The sequence below is a fragment of the Quercus lobata genome, chromosome 5 (genome assembly GCF_001633185.2).
Source record: "Quercus lobata isolate SW786 chromosome 5, ValleyOak3.0 Primary Assembly, whole genome shotgun sequence".
Classification (NCBI taxonomy): Eukaryota; Viridiplantae; Streptophyta; class Magnoliopsida; order Fagales; family Fagaceae; genus Quercus; species Quercus lobata.
In genome coordinates, this window is record NC_044908.1 from 78,193,434 (window position 1) to 78,203,275 (window position 9,842).

Sequence of the window (9,842 nt, forward strand, 5' to 3'; positions counted from 1 at the left end):
TATTGAAGGATATAAAATTTTTCTTGGCATTCGCTTGTCACCATAAAAAAAATAATAATAAAAAACCTTAATATTTTGTAGAGAGAGGCGAAAAAGAATTTCTTGAGAAAACATTGCCAAAGCCAAAAAAGGTCTTTCAACCTCTCCATTAATTGCCATATTATTGACAGGACTTTACCACCAAAACACTAAAATGACCTACTATGTGTTTGGAATATTGTTCTGAAACCACTGAGATCAAGTAAAATTTTCAAACAGCCTTGAATTGGCCAAGAAATTGGTTAAATGGCAGATTTATCGACTTACAGCATCAAATAACTGTGATGACACAAGGCTGGATTAATCAGCAATTGAAAGCAAGAGAGGAAAACCAGGCTATAGTGTCTCTTTACATATATATTGCAACAATCTTCATAGTGGATTTGGTTACATATTATTCAGGAAATTTGAAAATTTATTTAGCACTTAAATTTTAAGGAAATGCTAGTGCAAGAAGCTGAAATATTGCTAACTAGTTTAAGCCTCCTCACATCTTCCATTGGTTATTACATTACCAAAGCGTAAGACGTTATGAAACCCAAAAGTCTAATTTGTTTACATTTTCTTATAGGGAACACTTTTAAAGATCAGTGACTTCATGTGCTTCTCTAGACTTGGAAGGCGATGTTTCTCGTCATAACTGTACATCAAAGGAACCATCCTTGCAGCATTAAGAGAAGCCTTTATAAAAGACGCTGGAAATGGATTTGGGTTAAGGCAATCCTTGTTGAGTTGCTTCCATGCATTTGAAATCATTTTGATGACATGACTTTTTGCATCTTCAACTGAACAGCCTTGATGTTCTTTCCTGTAGCACTCAATATAGGATCCATCATGACCGTTTTGATCCTCATCCTGCAGATAATCCTAACCAGTTAGTGAGTTAACCTTAGAAGTTGCAAACATATGCATATATATTATTTGAAAAATTTTAACTTTTTGTCTCATCTTTTACGAGATAAATAACATATATATATATATATATATATATATATGTTTCTAAAAATAAACTTTTTTTTTTTTTTTGGCTCACATTTAACAAATAAATTAACGAAAATTAGAAGATACTAAACTCACTTACGATTTTTTTTTTTTAATAATTGTTAACTTGCCTTGGTATGATCATTATAAAAATGATGTTAATAATAAATTTATATAAAAGCAAAGTTCTCTCATCCTATTTCACCCAACATTACATGTATTTTTACATATTTTTTACCCACACATATTTTTAAAAATAATAAACAATGTTAGTAGAACAATATTATTAATCGAGTCTGAAATTTCCCTCTACAATTAGGAAATTATTATTTTTCCTATTTTTCTGAGAAAACTAAGATCCTTACACGTGGATGGCTGTGGTTAATGCGACAAAAGGTGGAGTACGAATGCGAGGACATTCCAATTTCCTTTGATCTCTAACATGACTTGTTGTACAAAAAATAAAATGCGACTGTCCTATTTCTTGCTTCAAAAAGTAAAAGAAAAAATAAATTAAAATGCCACTAACCTTTAGGCCACTTGATATCTATTATTGGTGGGATCACTCCCTTGTTAACAAGTCGACAAATTATGTATACGTTTAGCTTCAATTTTAAAAGCTAATTTATTTTACTATTTAACATATTTATATTACTATTTATGGGTCTCACTATATTTTTTTTGTATTATTTATTATGGGTCTCATTGGACTATTTCAACTAATTTTTACTTTTATCTATGGTACTTTCAGTAAAAAGTTTTCAGTTTCAACAAAATAAGTGGATGACAAACAAACCAATAATGTGTGGCTGCTTGTGATTTTTATCTTATTCTCTTACCTGGGCATTTCCGAGGTCATCCCAGAGTCGAAGAATTGTGGCTATGGAAGATGTAATGCTGGGATTGTTGTCCAGAAGATCAACAGTCTCCTTGTTAATTCCCTCACCCAAGAGAAAGAACTTGTGAACTAGCACCACATGCAATCCTGTACTCACATGTGCATTCTTCATGTACTCCTCTGCCTTTGGCAAGTTCCCAGAAGCAAACCATTGCGCTTCTAAGAGGAAGGCATTACACAATCCGGCCCACTGTAACAATCAATAATTGCAAAGGTGTAGCATGAGTAATCTCTTCAAAATTTTACTATTCACATGAAAAATATGTCAAAATACAATGTTTGTCCTTATACATCAGGCCAATAGCGATTTTCATCCCTGAAATTCAACTAGTCACTTTATGTCTCTAGACTAAAAGTGACCATTTTAAATTTGTTGAAAACTAAAACAATAATAGAAAATTATTAATTTATATTGTATTATTAATGTAAGATCTACATTGTAAACTACACAAATGAATATATTTGCATAAAAGTATACAATGTTGTATATATTTATTTAAGCTACAATATAAATCTTACGTTGATAGTGTAATGTAAACTATTAATTTTCTATTAATTTTATAGTTCTCAACAAATTTAAAATGGCCACTTTTAGTCCCTCTGAAAGTTGAAGTGATCGTTTTTACTATTTCTAACGTATCTAAGAGAGCAATGTGGTCATGTTAGTTTAAGTTTGGTCATGTCATTCAAGGAATCTAAAGCAACCATTTTAAATTTCAAGATTTAGAATTATTAACAAACTGAAATTTAGGGACCACTATGTACTATGCTATAGAAAATAATTGTGTTTGATAGTTATTTTGTCAATATATATACCGCTTTCTTTAGGGAGTCTATAGGGTTCCATCCAGTCCTTTTGTAGACCTTGTAGCTGATTTCATTGGTAATGTCATAAAGAGCCACGAAACATATCTTCAAAGAGTCTGATAATTTCTCAGATGCTGATAATTCCCATCTACGTGGACAGAAAAACGTAATAATCACGTATAGTGAAATGGTAAAAGAAAGCAAGTCATATTTTTCTACCGTTTTAATTATTACACATTTTTTATTACATCTACTTTTATTAGTTGAAATATGGACATTTTTAAAATATGAACATTCTTGCATCAATTATATATTAGTATAAAATGGTGGACTAACACAAGCATGAAAGAATATTTAGCAATTTTCCTATATGGAACAAACACACGTACCTATTCACTGCATTTGTGAAGAGAGTGAGTTCATCTAGTGTTCCGTAAACATCAAACATGTCGTCTATCACGTAAACCATAGCTACAGGTTTTGTGAGCTCAACCCTTTGATATGTCAGGCTTGGATCTGTGAGGCAAGCCGCTGTCCACATGTACCATTTAAGTGGTTGATTTCTCGCAAAGTTTAACTTTTTAGCCAGACCTAAGCCTTTCCACCATCTTTTAGGAGAAATGATAATTTAGAATAGAATCAAAGTATAGGCAATCTGAGTTCCAAAATAATTAATAGACAATCATAACAAAAATATTCTAGAGTCTCATTGAACTTACTTGAAAATTTGAAGAAGTTCCTGTTGGTGTATGGACTGGACCATTTTGAAGTCCATCTTTGCTAGTTCTTGTAAATGTTTTACCCAACCCCTTGCCCCTTTGAAATTGTCTGGGAGGCCCTTAGCCATGAACCTCGGCAAACTCTTATGATAGGGATGCTCCAATGTGTTTAGAATGAATCTAGCTTGTTGGTGATCAAGATGTTTGATGTTTGCTTCGAGAAGGTGGCGACTGAAGTCTTTAGCTTCATCGAGTATGTCTTCGTCATCGATGCTTACCTCTGACGCTTCATATAATTCCATCAATCCACTTATATGTTCACCTGACTCCAATTTAAAGTTTCCTTCCTTGTTCTTGAATTTGTTAAACACATCTGTGTGGCACAAAATTAGCCGCAATTTATTGACTTTCAAGGAATATTTATTTTCTACAATTGGCAAGTTACACATATCAACATTATCGAGTGAGTCTTGAACCCATAAACTTACTCTTTGTGTTATTTGAATTAGAGCTCAACTGTGAATAATTTTATTTTATCTTTTAATGTTTATCTAAAAATGTTTTTGTTCAACTTTCAGAATCAAACGCTATTTGCCACCCAATCCTTGGAGATGTAATTATAACCATGTTGTGATAATTACAAGCATAACGTAATTTAGGTAAAAAGAAAAATATATTCTCACCTGCGGAAACATGATAGCCAACTTGTCTCAATAATCGAAAATGCAACGCAGCCTCATAAAGATCATGATCATGACCTGCATGAGCGCTAAAAATCATATACTGCCTTTTTAGGATTGTTTCAATCTCCTCATGGAAGTGGTACTCAATGCCTAAGCGCAGGATTGCATCAACCATGTTCAAACCTTCGAAAGGATCTTCAACTAACTTGCTAAGTATATTTTTGAATTTCTTTAGTTTTTGCACGTATTCAACATAAAAATCATCCTGGAAAAAACAATATATCCCTCTTAAATTATGAAAAGTTAGGTCTGGAAAAACAAGAAAAAGAAATGGAGAAAATGGTTATGCGAAACTTAACCGTGGAACTGGGATATTCAGGAAGAAAATTGTAGTCTTCCGTAGGAAAATAATTGACGGCTTGATCTTGGGCAATGCTTCTTCCTTGTGCCTTTTGCATACAAGTATCATCGATGAGGTAAGTAATCTTTTCAGTATTTTGATTATTTTTGAAATCATCTTGAGGTTTGGAGGAAGAAGGGGATGCACAAAAGAAGGCCATGGACATTGTGATATGAGTATCCCAATTAGTTTTGAGAGAGAGAGAGAGAGAGGTGTGTTGATAACTTGATATGCTGAACTGAGATACCCAATTTATAGGAAGTTGGTAATATGAAGCCAAAGACACCTGCCCTTCTCTCAACAAAAAATAATAAAATAGAAAGAAAAAAAAAATCTCCTACCATTCCTTTTTTGTTTTTATATGAAGGCTTAGTTTGAATTCGGCTGAAAACCAGCGCGTCTGCATCTGCGGCAAAGTTTGACTTTTCTAACTTTTTTTCAGCCAATCAGTGCACATCGTGTACTATTCATGGACCCACAAATTTCACTTTTCAACAACTTTTTCATTAAAAATGTGTCTCACGGTACTATTCACACATTTAAAAATTATTTTGCTACAGTGTTTTTCAGTTTTCAGTTTCAGTTTTCAGTTTTCAACTGTATCCAAACGGACCCGAAAATTATCTTCTTATTTTTGTGGCCACCAACCAATGTAGTCCTGTAGTTGTATGTCACCAAATTCGTCGCCCAATAAATTTGAAGGCTTAAGGCAATATAATTAAATGGGGTCTTTTTGTTATTATTTAAATAATATTTAACTAGTACTTAATATCATAATTTTTTTTTATAACAAAAATATATTCCTTTCATTTTGTAATATGCTTTTTTGGGGGGAAAATGCTAAAACTATAACAAAAATTTTAAATAATTTATTCAAGTTTTTTTTAGGGATGTGGAAAAAACTGAATATGTATTAAATGTGTGTCAGTTTAAATAGAGAAAGTCAAATCATTTTCTGATAAAACATAGCTGAAAAATAAAACTTTGCCAATTTCCTATGCAGGTAGGATTTGTGATAGATCATAAATGAACCACAGCTGGTTCATTAACAGGTGCTGGCCGACACCTGTTAACAAAGTCCTTTACTAACAAAAACTTTCAAACAAGGTAGAAATGAATATGATTAATGACACTTCAAGAAGATTGAAAGTTCAAATAGTGTAAAAACACCCTTGAACGTTTAGACCCCCAATTTACAAATTAACCAATTCAAGCTTTATGTCAAACAACTAGTGTGCGGAAAATGAACAAAAGCTATAATGTAGAATTGGAAAAACTATCTAAGCCAAATTAAAATCACAATCCACAGCAGATAATAAAAGGCAAAGATAAAAGGGAAGGAAGATGCAAACACAAAGACAATACGCGATGTGTTATCGAAGAGGAAACCGAAGCCCTCGGCGTAAAACCTCTCCGCCACCCTCCAAGCGGTAAACAATCCACTAGAAAACGTAGTTGGGATACATGGACAGCAATAGACCCTCCAAGCCTAATCTATCCAGTGCACCTAAGCCCTCCAAGCTTCTTGCTCCAACGAGGTTGCACCGAACCTTTTTCTTTTCTGGCTTCCCTGATTCCGCTACTTGACCATAGCATCAACCAATGTAGATTGGTTCCTTCCTAACTGCTTCTCAGAACACCAAACAGCCCACTCACAGTAATGAATATGGTGAGAACAAGGTTTTGGTAAAATGCCTCTCAAGGGATTGACAATGGAAAGGAAGAGAGTTGAGGAATTTGAAGAGACTCTAATGTATAGATTGTAGGTGAATCAATCTTGTTTTACTCTAAGGTTTCTCTCTCAAAATTCTCTCTGGAAGCTCTCTTTCATTTGTAGGTATAAGGGGTATTTATACTAAGGTGAGAGGAGAATGTGAAACGTCAGGTTTTTCAAAATAGGGGTGGCTCGTGGCTTGGCCTCGCGACTTGACTGAGTCGTGAGATCCAGTCACGAGATAACTGTATGGCCAGTTGTCCTGTTTTGTCTTGTAGTGCTCCAGCTAGCATGATTGTTCACCTTCTGCCATGCTTGGCACGTGTGCTGCATCTGGCGGCTTGCAGCCGCGAGTCTCTGTTTTTCTTGCACACTTTTGAGCAATCAACACTCTATCTCACTCACTACCCTTACAACAAAACCCACCTAAATACAGGGTTACTAAATGCTAAAATACAAGCAAATTTGGCACGGAATAAAGCCAACAAGATGGTTGATTAAATTCAACCTTACAAAGATAATAAACAAGCATTTGAATAAATGATGTTAGAAATATTATAAATTTTATAACATGAGGCTTACAAAAATGTATCACTAATCACAAAAATTAATTCAAAAATGCATTTAATAGGTTATTGATGTCCACATATCATATTAATTGTCAAATTTCTCGTTTCTTAACTACCAAATTAAAAATAATAATAATATTATTATTAGGACAAAGACAAGTGCACGGTTTCAAATTGAATACAAGCATTTTCAAGAATGGTCCTCGGTCTGAAACATCAATGCATTTTCAACGCATTGAATTCTGAAAATTGGATGAAGAATTCCACAGTATCAAATTGAAAACATGGAAATTTTTTTCCAAATAACATTAAATATCCAAAAATTTAGTTAGTTGTCACATTGCAAAACAATGCTGGAAACTAGCATCTCGAGTGTCTAAAACTCGAGTTATAAGATAAAAATCGAGTTTTTAAGTCTCGATTTGTAAGGGGTGATAGCTGATGTGGATAAAAATCCACGTGGAACTCAAGTTTTAAAGACTCGAGTTTCACTATTTTCAGACCTAGCGTTCATCATCTCTGTTCTTCATCATTATTCGTTCTGGGTTTCTTCATCTTCCTAGGTTTCTTCATCTGCTGGGTTTCTTCATCTTTGTCAAATCGTTTTTCCTTCTTCTTCATTCTTTGACGGCAGATCTGAAGACCAGATCGTGCCTCTTGAAATCGTCTCTTCGTTCTTCCTCTTCAAATTAGATCGTGCCTCTTCAGCCTCTTCAAATCGTTCTTCCTCTGTTCCTCTTCAAATCCGATGTTCTTCAAGTACAAAATCGAGATCTATGTGGCATTATACTGCCAACTCACCAAGTGGGAATCGAGTCTTTAACCCTCGAGTTTTAGATTGAAATCGAGTCTACAAAACTCGAGATGCTATTTTGCAACTTTCTTTCAAACACATCTTAACTAACGATATACTTCCTCCTCATTGTGCTAGTCTGCACATTCCCTCTGAAAACATGCATCTTGAAGATTGCTTGAACTTTTTTTTGGTAACTTAAATCTGTGAAAAGTAGTTAGTAGATGTCAAATTTCTTTCACATTTCCAAATTTTATCGATATGTAAATGCATTTCAAGGTCTGAGTTTGCTTGTTTGAGATTCAATTGCAAGGTTTATTAGATTAATCTTTCTTCTTGTTGGTATGATTGTTTTAGTTTCTCATGAGGTATATTTTTGTGAATAAGTTGCTTTGATTGGGCTTTTAAAAAGATGTGATGCATTGATTAATTCAGCCACATGGTTGAAATTAATTGGGACCTAAGGTACAAGACTTTTGTTGCGGCCTGTTTGAAATTTTGAGCATTCCATGATTGAATGTATGATCAAATTTTAGATAATATTGTATGCTAAAAAGTAGAGGGGTGAGGTTCTTGGATCAAAACTATAACTGTGTATGTGTGTAATTTACTAATAAAGAAAGAGTTTTGAAAACTCTTCTTGTATTCCCAAGATTATATTTTGAAACATTGAAAGGAATATTAAAAAAAAAATTAATTATGTCGGTTGCAAACCAACAAAGGTGTGGCCATTTAGCCCTGTATATACGGTAATTTGATTGTGGGTTTATCGGTTCTGTTAGGTTCTAAAGTTTAGGACTTTATGTATTTAGAACTCTAATTTGTGTTGTTGGCAAATCATGATCAAAACAATGTGTTTAGAAGTGTTTAAAGTTAGCTCAAAGTTGTATGTCAATGTAAAGTTGGAATCGAGTGTAAAGCAGAAAGCAGTGTGGCTTTCGGCCTGGCTCGATCGATCGAAGCTTAGGCTCGACCGATCGAACGTCGGGCAGATTGCTTTTCTGCAGAATTTTCCAACTTAGCCCTATTTGTTTTAAAACATTTTTAGGGTTTCTTATTTGTCCTAAGTATAAAAGGCAAACCCTAACCACGTTTTAGTGTTGCTCATATTGCGGTTTGTGTAAATCTCTTGTGAGATCTAGAGGAGCTTTCCTTTACACAAACTTAGGGTTTTCAAGGAGGAGATATTCTCTACACCTTGATGATCAAAACAGTTGCTGCCATTAAAGCTTAAAGAATACACAAGCGAGGGTGCTTGTAGCTAGTGGGAATCCAAAGAAAGAAGGAGTCCGTGGATTCGGAGCTTACACGTGGTCGTGTCAGTAAGTTCTACTAGTTGGTAGTATTAGGAAGTCGAGCGAGGGTGCTTGTAAGTCCTTTTGTATGAACTTCGATTCTTTCTGATAGTGGATTCAAGTTTACCATGAGGATAGCTAGGTCAAATCCTCCCCAGGTTTTTACCGGTTTGGTTTCCTGGGTGATCATATCATTGTCTTATTTATTTTCCGCTGCTATGCATGATATGATATATTTGTGATAACCTAGACTTGTTAATTTGACTAAGTAACAACTTGGCTAATTACCTAGGGTTAATCAAATTGTTTAAGGGGTCTAAAAACTGACAAGTGGTATCAGAGCGGGTAGCTCTTTTTGTTGTTGATCCTTTGATCACTGAGCTGATCCTTGACCCCTGTTGTCATGGAACACGGACACTCTCTAGTTATTCCTCCTCACTTTGATGGGAATAATTATGCTTACTAGAAAGTAAGGATGAAAGTTTTCCTGAAATCCATTGATGAGAGGGTGTGGAACTCTATTGAATACGGATGGGAGAAGCCCACTACTCCTGTTAGTGAGTGGTAAACTTCTCAGAAAGAAGCAGTTTCGTTTAATAGCAAGGCTATGAATGCGATTTTTAATACTATTTCTATGGAGGAATTTAAGAGAATCTCGAATGTTGAGATCGCTCATACTGCTTGGAATATCCTCCAGATTGTGCATGAAGGCACAAAGGCTGTCAAAATAAATAAACTGCAGCAATTGACTTCTAAATTTGAATGCATTAGGATGTCTGATGATGAATCTTTTGATGAATTCTATGCAAAACTGAATGATATTGTTAATTCTGCTTTTAACTTGGGTGAAATCTATGATTAACCTAAAATTGTTAGGAAGATTCTTAGATCTTTGACTGAAAACTTTAGACCCAAGGTGACTGTCATTACTAAAAGCAAGGATG

The 9,842-nt window shown here is 34.4% G+C and overlaps 1 protein-coding gene across 1 annotated transcript; it reads right to left on the reverse strand.

Annotated features, from left to right (window-relative positions):
• Positions 1 to 378: 378 nt before the first annotated feature.
• On the reverse strand, positions 379 to 9,398 carry LOC115991201 ((3S,6E)-nerolidol synthase 1-like; the record flags this gene model as incomplete). The annotated part of the gene is made up of 7 exons (XM_031114945.1): positions 379 to 894; positions 1,860 to 2,108; positions 2,735 to 2,873; positions 3,115 to 3,333; positions 3,445 to 3,817; positions 4,128 to 4,467; positions 9,357 to 9,398. Coding segments are annotated over 7 exons (1,662 nt in total), but the record flags the coding sequence as incomplete, so codon positions are not given.
• Positions 9,399 to 9,842: the final 444 nt, after the last annotated feature.